The sequence below is a fragment of the Vulpes lagopus genome, chromosome 1 (genome assembly GCF_018345385.1).
Source record: "Vulpes lagopus strain Blue_001 chromosome 1, ASM1834538v1, whole genome shotgun sequence".
Taxonomy (NCBI): Eukaryota; Metazoa; Chordata; class Mammalia; order Carnivora; family Canidae; genus Vulpes; species Vulpes lagopus.
The window spans coordinates 130,110,383-130,127,364 of record NC_054824.1 but is presented as its reverse complement, the minus strand read 5'-3'; the positions used below and the strand labels follow the sequence as shown (position 1 = coordinate 130,127,364).

At 38.6% G+C, this 16,982-nt stretch overlaps 1 protein-coding gene across 2 annotated transcripts in view; it reads right to left on the bottom strand.

Annotated features, from left to right (window-relative positions):
- The window catches only part of ASXL3 (ASXL transcriptional regulator 3), a 180,648-nt gene that overhangs the window by 12,289 nt on the left and 151,377 nt on the right, over nt 1-16,982 (bottom strand). For both annotated transcript variants that reach the window (XM_041723063.1, XM_041722991.1), the window contains exons 9-10: nt 4,255-4,351; nt 2,289-2,394 (exon numbers count right to left, since the gene is read on the bottom strand). In XM_041723063.1, the coding sequence (XP_041578997.1) occupies nt 2,289-2,394; nt 4,255-4,351 (203 nt within the window). The remainder of the gene's footprint in view (nt 1-2,288; nt 2,395-4,254; nt 4,352-16,982) is intronic.

Below are 16,982 nucleotides of genomic sequence, written 5' to 3'. Positions count from 1 at the left end.
ACCAAAGCAAATATAGAACAGTACTATATTATAAGCAGAGTAAGTCACTAAGAACCATAATAAAGACCTCAAACAAATAGCTAAAAACTAAAGTAGACAACTCTTAAAAACAGGGGAGTTTGGATGGCAACATTCTTGGGAAAACTTAGAGCAGTAAAAAGACACTTGTCAACTGAAAATTATCTGACGCTATGAAACATAATCCTTCATACACTGGAGCCAAGTAATCTAGAAGTAACAACATTAGAAGAGCACTCAATGAAATGTCCAAAATATCTCTGTCATCCAGTATGTAATCGAAGACAGAAAGAGACAAAGACCAGTGACAATAAGGGGACAGAAACTCTATAGATAAACTACAGCAAGAAAAGGGTCAAAAAAAGAGAACTGTTTGTATTCAGCCCTCAGGGAGGTTATGTAATGGAGAATCATGCTTATTCACAGGATTGTAGCTGTTACCTTCCAGGGCAGGGGCCCTTAACCTGAGAGGCATGGAGGTCTAGAAGCCCTCAAATTTTATGTAAAAAAATTGTATGTGTGAATTTTTCTGAGAAGGAATTGTGGCATTAGGTGACTGAGCAAATCATTTAACCACACTGTGTAAACCTGGAAAAATTACTCAGTTTCACTGTATCTCAGTTTCCTAAACCCCTTTTTTAATGTAAAAGTAATAACGGTGTCCATCTTACAGGACAGTTGGGTAGGTTAGTGAAATAATACTTGCACAGCTCTTAGACACATATCAGAGCCAGGTATACTCAATCACAACATGCTGAATGGGGGGAAGACCTCTGTCATGCATAGTCTCTAGGGTACAGGCTCTCTGAGGGCAGAGCTTAAGAAGCCCTGTGAACATCTGCACCTCTGGCATCTAGATGAGATACTGAATTAATTTTGCTGAATTAAAAAAAAAAAAAGTGCCCACAGTCAACCGCAACTAAGGACCAGTGCACTGGAGGTAACTAGCTCAGTTGTACCTTTGCCAGCACTGAAAACAGTGCTCCCAACATTCCCTTTGTCAGAAATATCATCCTCCAGGTTCTTAATCCTGCTGGGCATCAGCATGACCTAGAGACCATCTAAAAATACATATTTCTGGGCTCAACTACTGGACATTCCCAATCAGTATGTCTGGCATGGGTCCTGGAAATCTGTATCTATTTTTAAAAGCTCCAGTGAGGATTTTGATGTAGCCAGGCTTGAGTAATACTGCTGGTGACAATATCTGAAGGTATATAAGGAGCCTGCTGCATTTTAATTTTTGAGAAAACACATTAATTATCTCCTGTAAGTTTTCTTAAATATGTATATGCATCCACGGTCCTAGGATAGCAATGAAAACAAGCCTTCCTACTTGAGAGTACTGCTATTTAGGACACTCCACCAAATGCTAGCCTACTCTAAGCAGGCTGTTAATCACGTAGTTCCTTTCAAGAACACTCATATGAGACTCCTGATATTGTTTTCTCTGTTTACCGGGGGAAATTTTATGAAATGAGATCAATTGGTACAGATTTTGTTACCTGCAACCACGTCAGTGACATCTACACAAAACGACTTTCAGGCATGAATTATGTACCTGGGAGTTCAAGCACAAATTCCTTTCTAAGGAGGATCTAAAGTCACTGTCAATTGTCAGTGACTTCCTTCTTCCTTAGGGATATGCTAGTCTCTGAGACTCTAATTCTGCTCAAGTATGATATGTCCCTTCTAAATGTGAGGCAAAAGCTAAACTACTTTCAATTTAATTCAGTTGCTACCAAGCTTAAGTGTGGCCAGTATTATTTTAAAGAGAAACACATAAAAAGAGAAATAATAAAAACCGGTTACACTCGGAGAGGAAGATAGATAAAGAGTAATACTTCAGGATCTTCTCTAAACACATGTATATGCACAGTCAACATTAGAAAAATGTGAAAATTAAGTGTGTCTAAAACTACTTAGCTCTAAAGTATTCATTAATGAACATACTTGGATTAAAAACAGGAGATTTTTTACTAAAATCTAGTTAAGAAAGCCATAATTGACTTCTATAGGATTTCAGGTGCTTTTTTCAGGCCAAAATGAATTTTCATGGACAAGTTATAAACCCTTGAAAGCGCATTTTTTAAAAATTTAAGTGCTGATATGCCACTATAATTTTACCTGCAATTTCTTACACTGTGGGACTATTGCCTTTTATCGCAGGTTTATTAAGTTTTACAGCATATGAGTGTGCTATGTGAAGCAGAGAATTACATTTTCATTTCCTTCTGAGAGAAATGAGAAAAAAATGCTCTAGTACTTACTTTTCTCCATAAAACCTTTCAAAGAATTTTTCTTTCCAAGGTTCTGTTTTCTTTTCCTTCTCAATTTCTTGCCTTATCCGCAACTGCATTTCTGGAGTAAATTCTCCTAGAAAGCAAATGCTTATATATTGAGTCAAAGTGGTCATCTCTTTTGCCGATTAATAAAGAAAACATGTAATTAATTTGAGTAAGCTTTTATGGATGTTGAAAAGTAAAACATAGAGTACTGACAACATTTCTACAGCCTCTCTTTTTACGAACATGGCTCAAACAGTCATTTAGTCATAGGTGAACTTTAAAACCCTCAGCAAATATACTGTGTGCTAGGGGCTGTGAATGAAATGGCATATATTCAGTGTCCTTAATGAAATCAGTCTGGTGGGAGAAAAGGCACACAATTGACTATAATATAATGCTGAAAGCCCTGTATGGGCTGTAGGAATAAAGGCAGTGAAAGTACAGAAGCAAAGGCACTTAATTCTGCCTGAATCGATTAGGAAGGCCACATACAGGAAATGGTTCTTGAGTTAGCTTTTGAAGGATGACTAAGCTTTTATAAAGTAATTAACTCACAAGGCACAGAGATATGAATATGTATATTTATGTTCTTTTGAGTGGCCAATTGTGGGAACACAGGAGTAGGATGAAATGAAATGGGAAAGGTAGGCTGAGGCCAATTAACAAATACACGGTTTAAAGAGGGTTTTAAATTTTTCCTACAAGAGACTGAGGGAGGTCCTGACAGCATTCACTCAGGGAGGAATGTGGCCAATTGGCTTAGAAACAAGATGAAGTGGAGGGACTTCAGCCAGGAGGCCACTGAATGGGACAGATGAGAAAGGAAGAGTAGAGTCAGGCCAGCAGCTGTGGGGATGTTCAAGGGGAATCAGATTCACAGCACAACTGACAATTCATGACCAGAACAGGAGAAGGAAGAGGACCAGAGGGATCATCAAGTTTCAAAGTGAGGAGCTCTGTGGACAGCGGTGACATTAACAAACAGGGGGCAGAAGGGATGGCAGACAGTAAAAGAAAGTGAGGTTAATATTGACATTATAGTTTTCAGCTGCTTGATATCAGCTAGGGAGATCCAACAGGCATTTGGAACAGAACATGGAATTAGGAAAAAGGAGTTAGAGCCAATATGGAAGTTTTTGGCATATGGACTACCAAGAAGGTGAAAGAGGCTGCTTTGCGAATGTGCACAGCTACAGGAGAAGGTACCCAAGAGAGTGGTGGAGACATCATCATGTATCATTAGATGGAAGAACAGAAGCTCTAGAAGGAAACTGAGGTATGGCTATCAGCAATGCAGCCACAGGAAACAATTTAAAATATACTGTGAATGTCTTAGGTAGATCGTTTCGTTTCAAATTGGACGAGGTAAAAAAAAAAAAAAAAAAGGATATTGCAGAAGGAGCCTGAAATTTAAGGAAGAGGAAACTGGGCTTTGCCATTAGAAAGTCATTAATATTCTCAAGGAGGCATTATTTCAGTTGTGTATAGTAAGTAGGGTTACACCCGATCATTACAATTTGAGCGAGTAAGGCAGTAAAATGATAGTACCATTGGTTATTTTTGTTCTTTCAGGAAGCATGGTGACTAAAGGAAGAATAAGGTAAAGTGGTGGCTTTAGGGGGAGAGAGCATTAAAAGAAGACTATTCAAGCTCTAGGACATTAAGAGAATACATAATGCTTCAAGTAAGTGATTAAAATTACCATTCCAAAGAAAATCTAGCTACATCAAAAAGTTTTTTATTATGTTCCAGATAATATTATGCTTCCTTCAAAAATGCCAAGTATAACAAAGACTTAGTGAAGTCATTTGGAATAGAATGAGAGTTTTTACTACATTAAAGTATACGTCAGGGAGAGAAAAAGACTCAGAAATCAGAGAAAGGTGCAAGGCTCAGTACAATGTGTGTATTCAGATATGCCAAAGAATAATGGAAAAGAGAAATTTACCTTCTGCCAGTCGCTGTTTCCATCCTTGAGCTGCATATGCAAAGAATTCGTTATTTAGTGCTGAAGAACTCAGGCGTAAAATTCCATCGCTTCCCATCTAGGAAATAAACGGAAAAAAACAAGATCCATCAAGGAGAATTCAAAGCAAAAGTATGCAGGAAAGAAGTGAAAACAGGGTGTGTGCATGAGAGAGAAAGTGCGGGGTAGGAGAAAGGAAGAAAAGGAGCCTAGCAGAAGGTGAATTCCCTAGTAGAAAAAATGCACTTTACTATAATGACACAAATATAACAATTTAAAGGAAATCTTTACTAGGCATTCCCATTATTGGTAGTGAGGAAAACAAATGCATGGGGTTTCATCAAAACAGTTTTATATCTTTATCATTTTACTACGTCCTAAGTGGTACCACCTTAATCACCATGTTTATACCTTTCAATTATCTTTTAGTTTTTTTCTATTATCTTTTATAAATTAAATTTTCTAAAATTTGTGAAAGCTAAAGAAATCCAGTCTGATCACTTGGATTTTTTTCTCTGGCTGAAGTTTAGACAAGAAAAAGCTCTAAAATATTAAGGCAAATACACCCACACTGTCATACAAATCCCTTCACACTTCTTTCCAATTTGGGTGCACACATACACATACACAAAAAAAACAGGTAAATGGTAAAGTGTAAATACATGCAATTGCATAGTATTAACCTCTTTCTTTAAACATACTAATTTTTTAAAAATTCACATGTAGAAGAGATTCAGATAAGCATCGTCAAATTGGATGCTTTTAACTTTCCAATTATTTATTGCACCTTCTATGTGCATGTAGTCTGCTTGCTGACATTGGAGATAAAAGAATTGGCCTTGTCCTTGACTGGTTGCTTATATCATTGAGGAATGAAGATAACACAGTGTCAAACATTGGGTGAATGGGAATTAAGAAGTGCAAAAAATAAAAGCTGGAGGATGATATCTAGATGGACATGAGTGGTGAGGAAGAACTTGATACCAGAGGCGAAGCCAGGTCCTGCAAGATAGGATTTGGACAGAATGGCTTTAGAGATAAAGCATGTAGTGTACTGCAGAGATTAGGAGCTTTACTGCAGAGGCAGGACATCACAGACAACCAGGAACTGGACCAGGTACGAAGGTGTGAGGTGCTTTAACCTGGTCAATGGCCTGGCTCCAATTACATTTTCAAAGACTTTCTCTTATTCCCATATATACGCTTCATGTGTCCTAATCTTTAATTGTCACTGCTACCTGAGATTTCTCATCCCCATGTTTCTGTCTATGGTCTTTTCCACACTCCATCTTCACCACAGAAATACTACTCCTCTCTTAAAATGTCACTCAACACCTTCATGAACATGTCAGCTGAACCACCATTCAGGAGCAAAGGAGAACACTGAAACTGAAAATCAGTATTATACCAACCCTCTAAACTGGATAATGGTAGATCAAATTCAGAAGAGAGACGCTGTGAAAAAACATAAGGTATGCTGAATGCTGCCATGACATGGACAGGGAAGCCGCAGAGTGGACATTCTAGGTTTCCTGCATCTAAGAAGATATGGATAACCATGCTAAAATATTCAATACACTTGGAAAATGTCAGGCAAGACTTTGTTCATTCACTGAATCACTGTTTACTCACTCAGAGCTATTTCGTCTTTATTCAAGACACTTATTAAGCCACTCATATGAACCCATGTACCTGGCACGTGTATACAATTGCACTGAAGAAAAAGCCCCTGCCCTTATAGTGAATATATTCTACATAGAGCAGATGCTTGTGGTCCCTGTAGGTCTCTTCCGCCCGCCTGGGTTCAGCACAACTGTAATGCAATTATATCACCATGCCAGTATCCCAGGGCAGTGTCCAACACAGCCCTTTGATCTGAATGGATTAAGTGCCCCACCCTTCTTATCTTCTGATTGGACAATTCTAGGACTATCTGGAATGCAGTATACATACTGAACCAATGGATGACAAATGGATATTTGGTCCTGTGTCCCCAGTAGAACACATGGTCCTGGAAACCAAGGGATGGGATGAGTGAATCTTCATACTATCTCTCACAGGAAACCACTGGCAGACTGTGTACTTTTGGTGCCCACAGTTCCAGACCATGTGAGATTAAAAGTCCATGCCCCCCCCCAAAAAAAAATTGAAATTTTTTTTTTAAAGTACATGTCCCCAGGGGAACATCATTTTTTCTAGGGCAAGGTCTCACAGACTTGGCACTATTGTCATTTGAGTCCAAATACTTCTTTATTGTGGAAGCTGTCTGAATGTTGTAGGTTGTTGACCAGCATCCCTGGCTTCTATGCACTAGATGCAGCAGCAACCCCCCCTTCCCAAATGTGACAATTGTAAATGTCCTCAAACATTACCAAATGTGCCGTTGAGGCAAAAATCATCCCCAAGTGACAATCACTGCACTACTGGACATGGTGAGGGCACCACTGCAGCTAAAGCTCTGCCTGGTTCCTCTGTGTCTCTCATGCTGGTGGGTCAGTAGGCAAAGAGAGGAGTTACCAGACAGGTGGGATAATCAGCACCAACGTGTCATGAGGAAAGAGGATTATTGCCATAGGACAGAGGCAGAGTGAAGGATATAGGGAACACTGGAGATTCACTAGGACCTCTCTTGGTGTTTCTGTATCTGGTGGTAACAAGTGAACATGGATTACAGCAATGACAGCCAGAAATGGTAAGGGAGCCAAAGGCTCAGACTCTTCAGGGATGACAGTCTGGGTGACTTCACCAGGCAAACTAGCAGAATTCCACTGGGTGTGAGGAAATTCAGAAATGGGTGACAGAGAAGGGAAATGAACTTCAATCATAGCCTTAAGACCAGCTTGAGACTAGCAGTATGTGTAGCTAGTCCACTAAGTCCCTGGTCAGAAGTCTGGTTCTTTGTTTTTTGTTTTTGTTTTTGTTTTTGTTTTTTTTTCCTTTCCAAAATACCATGACCAGCCACTCTTTACAGAACTAGTCGCAGAGGGAACTTAACATGAAGCACAAGGTCTGAGTGGTAGAGAGGTAGACTGGACTGGACATTGGTGAATCTGTATCTAGCCTGCATAAGTATAGAGCAGATGGGGCAATGCTTTTCAGCGCACTTGTCCCACCCACACCTATAACACTCTAGGGTTTTCTTTGCTACAGATGCAGCCTGGAAGTGCAGAGTCTGGCCCTGAGGGCAATGCCCCCATCCATGGGAGACAAGGATCTGTGGTAAAACGTCTTGTTTCCCTGTTGTCCTCTGGGACAACTCTCAGAGGGCCCTCAGCAGAACTGTGACTGAGTCATTCCAAGGGTATTTCCTCTTGTCTTCACATCATCTAATCCCTGGCTTCTGCTTCCAAACTAACTATACTCAAGTTCTTGTTCCAGGCTCCATTTCTGGAGGGAAGGGGCAGGGGAGGATCCTCCTAAGTAAGATTCTGAATCTAAGGAGTTTGGGCTTTAGTCTCCACATGGAGATGACCCAGTGAATGTACCTAAGGTGAACCGGAGGCTTGAGGCAGAGCATATATCAGCATGGCGCCTCTGGCTGGTCACCTCAAAGTCCAAGTTAGCCCCCTGATTTACCTCTGCATATTAATCACCTCTTCAACATGTGCCACAATAGGGTAAAGGTGAGAAACCCTGCTCTAGGTAAAAGGAAACTACCATTAAAAAGGTCAAAGTTGGGAAGAGTCCAAAAAGATTTATGTTTAACAAGATAACTTTATTACCTGTGAAAAAGATGGAATGGAGAGGAATGCATAACAGAAAGACATCACCAGCAGGTAACAGAATACTTCCAAAAAAGGAAAAGAAAGGCAAAATCTTCAGGAATGGGTGGAGGGCTTTAGGACTGAGGATGTAAAGGTAATGGAAGAACATTTCAGCAGACACCAAACACGCTCAGGATGACTCCAGGAAATGGGGTGGATGAAAAAGGCAGCTGAGCTTGAGCACAAGTCTTCAAGCAGTGTTATGAAAGAGATCTAGCAAAGACAAAAGGATGAAGAGAAGACAGGCCATCTAAGTGTTATGCCTCTAAGAAGTCTGAAATTTTTCTGTGAATGTTAACTCTGAACGTCTGTCTGTGGTTTCGGAGCCCTGAGAAAAAGCGACTTCACTTAGGAAGACTAAAAGGGAAGAGGTATTCTTATTGTGTAAATTTTAAATAGGACTAGTAGGTGGAAGGCAAGTTCCCTGAAGAGGTAAAGAAATTTGTTTGCTATGAAGTGCATTTATAGCAGGCACAATGAATAGGTTAGAATTCTTCTATATTTGAGGACATGCATGGTACCTTATAATCTTCTATAGTCCATGCAATGCCTAGTGTATTGCAGGTACTCAATAAATGTTTATTGCTGCCCTCGCTTTATGTAATGAAAGATTTAAAATTAAACTCCGGTAGCTGATAGGCAGGATTTTCATCTCATGCATTCTCCCAGGCCAAGAGCATGATTAGTTATTAATTGAAATTTCAGCATAATTTTAAGACACAAAGAAATACCAGATCCAGATTAGCTCTGACAGAGTCTCAAGGTTTCAGCACATGAAAATGCAAGGCAGTGTGAAATAAACACATTCAAAAATATGGAAGCTAGCCCTGAAGGAAAATGTTTTTCTTTTAAAACAGAAAAATAATATTAACTGCCAGACTTCCAGGCTGTATGAGATAGCACAATTAAACATTAGGGCTAAATTGGACTTAGGAAATACGTGCCAATAAAACTTTTAAAATACACTATTAATTTTATGGCCTTTAAGAAATACTGTCCAAAAGACATAACATTTTAATGAGCTGGAACAATAAACATTTCTGAAAGATTTATTTATTTATTTATTGCTGAGCTATAAATTCTTGTTTTTCAGATTACCCACGCTAGAAATGTTCATTCTAAAAACTCCCTTAACTCTCTTCTAATGAAGTGTCTAAGCTATGGATAAATTATGCTTCCTTTTTAATTAGGAGGAAAAAACTCTGAACGTTTTAGTTGTTATAGAGGAAAATAAATACGAGTAAAGGGAAATTCATTTGTGTTGAGATCCTTTCACAAAGGTTCAAACTCCTTGTTCGTGAGTCTATAACTTGCCTTTGGTATTGATTACAGTAACATCCATTTTGTGGGATGGATGTCTGTGGAATTCAAAGGGTGGAAATGCCAATTTTCCTTGCACCATATAGCCAGTTTTTGAAGGTCGATGAATTTTAATTCCGTACACGAATATATCTATGCTTAATAATAATCCTTCAGACCTCTAATATATTATCACTTTTTTCTTATTTTAGATTTCCTGTAAGTGATTCAGAATGCATGGCATGTGGGCTGCAAAATGGAACAGTGAGAGATGTGTTGGAGAGTTTGAAAATAGCCAGACAATAACGGGACACCTAGATATACTAAGCAATGTGGATTTCATTCTTCAGACAATGGGGAGCCATTCAAAGTGAAGCCACCTCACACTGCGTGTACGCAGGTAGGCAGGCTGCTGGTTTAGATGGGGTGTTCAGGATTGGCCTCTGGAATGCTCACTCTTAATAAGGGATATTCATGTAGAAACCTGAAAAAAGCAAGGAAGCATCCCTGAAATCGCCTGGGGAAGAGTGTGTGAAGTAAAGGGATGCCAATCCAGACACTGACCCTTGTGGGGGGGCCCACCAGGAGATCTGAAAACCCGGAGGCACATTGGACTGGAGCTACAGAATTGTGCTGGGCTGCAGACCCACTGTACAGACTGGCTTTTCCCCTCAAGTGAGCTACAAAGCCTTTGAGGGGATTCTGGTCTGAGGAATGGGAAATTCTGACATTTCAAAAGGATAGCTCTGACTGCTGTGTATAAAAAAGACTTTAGAGTGGTGCCATCCAATGGCAACATAAATGTCAGCCACATACGTGATTTCAGTTTTCTTAGTAGTCACATTGAAACAATAAAAAAGAAGGTGAAATTCTAATAACATCTTTTTTTAATACCACCTATGAAAAATGTTATTGTTTTGATATATAACATAGAATATTAAGATATTTTCATTGTTTTATGTATTAATTCTTCAATATCTAGTATATATTTATAAGCATCTCAATTCAGATCAATCATATTTCTATCGCTCAGCAGCCACTGGTGACTCGTAGCTACTCTACAGGACAGCATAGTTTTAGATGGTAAAGACTTACAAGGACACAAGTATGTAGTTACTGTGGTGATCCAGGAAAAGGATGAGAGTAGCTTGGAATATGGTGACAGCAGTGGAAATGCTTGGGTTCTGATTTTCTTCTGAGGGTTGAACCAATAGAACTTAATGATGGATTGGATGTGTGGTAAGAGAGAAAGAGATCAGGCAAGGATGACACCAAAGACTTTTTTTTTTTTTTTTTTGGCTTTGGCAACTACAATTATAAAATTTCTATTTACCAAAATGAAGACAACAGTGAGAAGAGGAGGTTTGGTTTTAAAACAGTTGAGGTGCTAATAACAATTTTAAGCAGGTGCCTCAGATATATCATTCTACATATAGTGTAGGGGATGCCCTGGATATAGCCAAGACTAGGGACAGAGGTTCCTGTTCAAGAATCATCAAGAGAAGGTCAAGGTATAAATGATGAAGTCTTAAGATTATTCAGGCAATGCAAGTAAAAAGAAGAGAGCTATTCAAGAGAGGTACAGGAACCGCAGACTGGATGGGGCTGAGTGCACATGTAATGAGTGGTGAATGAGACAAAGGTGTAAATGATGAGTCTCAGGCATAAAGTTTGGGTAAGTTGGTGAATACTGGTAGCGGAAATCAGGACAGGAAAAATACAAGGAGGAGCAGGAATCTGGACAAAGAAGTGATGGGATTTGTTTTGGATGTGTTGATATAAGGATATTTTAAAGGCATCCAAATAAAGAAGTCTAATCAATAACTAAGACTCAGGGCAGGAAGCTCAACAGTATGGGAGGGATCAATGAAAACTAGCAATTATCAGCAAAGAAGAAAACAAGGATATGATGAGAACATGGAAGAAGAATTTACTGGAATAGAAGACAGCTCTAAAGCAGAGCCCTGAGAAATACTGATCTAGAAGGAATGGGCAGGAAATGTAGATTCTGCTAGAAAGACCAAACAAAAGCTGTCTGACAGAGGTAGGAAGAAATGCAAGGAAAGATGCAAGGGAAGTGAGCTATATTGTATGCGTGTGCTAGTATCTATCAAACCATGTAGAATTATTTAGGTCAACAGTATGTGCAGTATACTATGTAAGTTGTGGTGCCCAATTAAAAAAAAAATCCAAAGAGTCTTTATGGCAGACACAAGCCAGGCAGTGGAGACTAACCAGAAGGCAAATGCAACAGCAAAAGAGTAACAAGCAGATGAACAATAAGCTGTCATCACTGACCCTCTTTTTTAATTTTTTAAAAGATTTTATTTATTTATTCATGAAAGACACACAAAGAGGCAGAGACAAAGGCAGAGGGAGAAGCAGGCTCCCTATGGGAGCCCGATGTGGGACTTGATCCTAGGACTCCGGGATCATGTCCTCAGCAGAAGGCAAATGCTCAACCACTGAGCCACCCAGGCATCCCATCACTGACACTCATACTCCAATCAAGCACCCTTGAACTATGGACCCCAGTAAGAATCAAAGGTAGGATATTATTCATTCTAATAAGAAATTTTTCATTTTTTACCTTATCATTTAGTAGAATTTCAGGTGGCTCAGAACACTCCATAGGTATGCTCAAGGTTTATCCATAAGCAAAAATGTAATTCTTTAAGCATAAAGTTAGGCATAAAAATGAAAGAGGGCTGCTGAGAAAGAAAGGATCAGTAAGGGAGACAGGAGTGACAATAGACTAAGGACAATCTGGCCACTAACTTTTGAATGCTATTTCTAAAGCTGCATTAAGACAATATTTCCTGGGGTGCTTGGGTGGCTCAATGGTTGAGCATCTGCCTTTGACTCAGGTTGCGATCCCAGGGTCCTGGGATCAAGTCTTGCATCAGGCTTCCATGCAGGGAGTCTGCTTCTCCCTCTGCCTATGTCTCTGCCTCTCTTTCTTTCCCATGAATAAATAAAGCAAATCGTTAAATAAAAAAAAAAAAAAGACAGTATTACCCAAACAGTACTTTGCAAAAACAGTAATTTAAATAGGTAATTTTAATTTTAATGGGTAATACATCTAAAAGGATATTAAATCTTTTTTAAACAGACTTTATGTATTTATTTATGAGAGAGAGAGAGAGAACGCACAAGCAGGGGGGAGGGACAGAAGGAGAGGGAACCCTACGTGGGGCTGGATCCCAGGACCCTGAGATCATGACTTGAGTCAAAGGCAGACACTTAACCTACTGAGCCATACAAGCTCCCCAGTAAACTGATTCTGCTGATAGAATCAGTTTGTATTTATTAAATATGGTTAAAACAATTTTCTTTACTGTAAGTACTTTCTAATGTACTATAGTTTATTTTTAATACCTAAGAATATACCTATAAAGCGATATTTCTCCAATTTTTAACCCTGTAATCCCCTTACAGAACAATTATCAATATTTCATGGAACAAGTATTCTTCAGAATATTTTGGGAAATGATGTGTTAAGAGCTGTAAATCAGTCAGAAGCAGTCAAATGAAATAAACCTAAGCACAATGAATATGCACATGTTAGATACTAAATCCCTGTTGAACAAGTGATCAAAGAATGCTCTCAGATCTGGACATGGGATAACTTTCACTACAACACAGAAATCAAATATTCAAAATAAGTAAAATAGTGAAAATAAAACTAGAGATTATGCTAAGTGAAATAAGTCAAAGACAAATACCATATGATTTTACTTATATGTGGAATCTAAAAAACAAAATGAACCAGAACAACAACAACAAAAAACCTCCCACACTCTTAAATATAAACTGGTGGTTGCCAGAGGACAGTTGGGTAGGAGATAGATGAAATAGGTAAAGGGGAGTAGGAGGTACAAACTTCCAGTTATAAAATAATAAAACACAGAGATGAAATGTATAGCATAGGGAATATAGTCAATAATAATGCAATAACGTTGTATGGTGACCACACTTATTGTGGTGAGCATTGAGTAATGTATAAAATTGTCAGATCACTATGTTATAGACCTGAAACAAATATAGCATTGTATGTCAACTATACTTCAATAATAAAGATAAAGTTAATGATTTTTAAAAGTAGTAAAAACTTGTAAAGAATGACATAATAGGCTTTAGTCTACAAGCCTAAACAACTTCAAGTTCAAAGCCCACTTCAAGAAACAACTATTTTGGGGTACAGGGGTGGCTCAATTGATTAAGTGTTTGCCTCCAGCTCAGGTCATGATCCCAGGGTCCTGGGATAGAGTCCTGCATTGGGCTCCCTGGTCAGCATGGAGTCTCCTTCTAACTTCTCCTACCCCTCACCCCTGGCTCATGCTTTCTCTCTCTAATAAGTAAATAAAATCTTTATTAAAAAAAAGGAAACAGGGATCCCTGGGTGGCGCAGCGGTTTGGCGCCTGCCTTTGGCCCAGGGCGCGATCTTGGAGACCCGGGATCGAATCCCACATCAGGCTCCCGGTGCATGGAGCCTGCTTCTCCCTCCGCCTGTGTCTCTGCCTCTCTCTCTCTCTCTCTGTGACTATCATAAATAAATAAAAATTAAAAAAAAAAAAAAAAGGAAACAACTATCTGGCATTCCTTTCTAAAAAATACATCAAAATATAAGCAAACATAACATCTTTTCTTTTAAAAAGTAGAGACTGTAATTTCAAGGGCACCTGGGTGGCTCTGTCAGTTAAGTGTCCGAGAAAAAAAATGAAGTGTTACACCATGTTCATCCTCCTTCTACCTTTTTTTAAATATGCATGTAGAGTAAGCTAAAGTAAACAAAAGGGGAATCTCAGAGAGGATATAAATATATTACCCCCCCCCAAATCAACACAGGCTTTTGTGTTATCACTGTTATGATAGGGCTTTTATCATAAAAGTCCCTCTTCTGAACTGAGCCTTAGTTCTTTCTATCACTTACTCCTTGGGGAATCACTGCTGAGCACTAGGGTGAAAATCACAAGGTATAAAGTTCAGCATGGAAAGGTTTGGGAGATGGAAGCTCTCCCACACTCTGGATGATGCTGGATATAATGCTTAACTGGAATGAAGTTCTTCAGGCAGAGGGATGGACAAAAGAAATATACAGCAACAGTTCATTATTTGATGAGACTTTTGTGGATGTGAATTGCAAAGGGCTTTGAAACTAAAGATTATAAAACGGCATAATGAAAACTAGTCCTGTGGGAACTGTTTATTGCCTTCTCATTAAAAAAAAATGCATAGAAACATATATCTGTATGAATCTACTTGTACCTCTCTATACATTCATTCATACATACACACATATATACATACATATATACATATATATATATATATATATATATATATATATATCTGTGTATCCATGCATGTACACACACACATACACCAAACACACGCAATTTGTAAGGCAAACCAACCACTTGGCTAAGATAATGGTCGTCTTTATTTTTTATTTTTTTTTTTTAAATTTTTTATTTATTTATGATAGTCACAGAGAGAGAGAGAGAGAGAGAGAGGCAGAGACACAGGCAGAGGAAGAAGCAGGCTCCATGCACCGGGAGCCCGATGTGGGACTCGATCCCAGGTCTCCAGGATCGCACCCCGGGCCAAAGGCAGGCGCCAAACCGCTGCGCCACCCAGGGATCCCAATGGTCGTCTTTAAAATGGGATCTCTTGCACATTCTAAGATAACTGTTCTCTCTCCCACCGGATGACCTGACCAAGCCCCAAGCCCCCAAGTCCACAGAGGAAATGTTCAATCAGAGGTTGGGGAGGCCATTCCCTAAAGCAAGACATGTTGGCAAGCAATTTCTCAGGCTCCAAGCAATGGGAAAAAAGAATTCCCTAGCAATAAGAGAAAAATAAAAGTTTTCTCGTAATTACTGCCATGAATTTCAGCATATACAATAAGGAAAACCACATTTGCAGGGTGTGCATATTAGAAATATATGAAAAGGGAATTTTCATATATTGATTCTTAAAAGTTTTCAATTGTTGAGTTTCAATTACTATACACATGAGATTTCTCTCAATCTTCTATACAATCTTATGAGCAACAATAATCATTTTCTAATGACATTATTCTATGTTTTTACAATCTGCCACCTTTTCCAAGAACCATCCCATTTGCAGATTTCAAAGGGAGGAGTCTCTATTCAAAGTACTATATTCTCTTTGATGTTTTAGCAGTTTGCTCAGAAGAAATATAGCCTGTAATGAAACAGGCGAGCATAAGATAAATAAAGATGCCTAAAGGCAAAAGTAAAGTCATTGATATATCAAGTTTTTATCAACTTCTCAAAACTAGAGACATGTGCTTTTATGCCTATCTCTTTTATTCAATTTTGTGGACAACCCCTGGTCATTTGGGAATTTTGATGGATCTTGGTATGAAGTGATTTTTTAATACAAATGCAGATAAATAAAATTTGAACAAGTTTTTGCAAATTGGAGAATACGTAAATGCCTTAAAAAATCTCTCTTATAATTGCATTTTTATCAATGTTCCCACTGTGGGAGGGAAATAAAGAAAACTTTCAATGTATCCAACCATGAGACAGAATACTAATGCTTTATTTAGTGAAAATCAAGCTCATGCTCTTGTGTAGATAAAATAAGATTATGTCATAATGTAGTGGGAAGCAGTGAATCACTGTTTCTACTTGTAATACACTGAACAGCTGTGTTTAAGTGACTATCTATTAGTCATTCATTTCTTTAACAAACATTTCATAAGCATCTACTACGTGCCAGGAACTATGAAATGGACAGCTTCCGCTACCACAAAAGCCTAGCACCTAGAATAAGACAGACAGCATGATAAGTGCCCAGAGAGGAAAAAGATAACTGTGAGAATTGCCAGGCCTGGTTATCTGGAATGCTTCTAATTCTCCCTTTGGAATCTGTAAATATCCATGCCTGAATTTACCTTTTTCCTCCTCTATATAGTTTAACAATGGCTCCAATCCACTTACTGTTCAATAATAACTAAAATCAATAACTATAATGACTATAGTTAATTTTGTACCTATAACGACCCTGTAGATAGGTAAGTGGTGAAACAATATAATCCCCCAAAATGATAACTCTTTATACCATATGGCTTCCTTTAATTAACACTCAAAATCTTCATATGCTAGGTACTGGGAATGCAGTGATAAAAACAGGCAGAGGACTTGAATAGATATTTTTCTAAGAAAGACATACAAATGGCCAACAAGCACATGAAAAGGTGTAAAACATCACTAATTATAAAGGAAATACAAATCAAAATCACAATGAGATATCATCTTACACCTCTTAGAATGGCTATTATTAAAAAGAGAAGAAATAACAATTATCCACACTGTTGGTAGAAATGTAAATTGTTACAGCCTACTAAGTCAAACAAGATGGAGGTTCCTCAAATAATTAAGAATAGGGGGTGCCTGGATAGTGCAGTCAGTTAAGTGTCTGACTCTTGGTTTCAGCTCAGGTCATGATCTCAGGGTCCTGGGATCAAGCCCCAAGTTGGGCTCCATGCTCAGTAGTGATTCTCTCCCTCTTTCTCTTCCCCTTACCCTGCTACTGCACACTCTCTCTCAAGTAAATACATTTTTTTAAAAATTAAGGTGTTATTCTGTATGTTGGTAAATTGAACACCAATA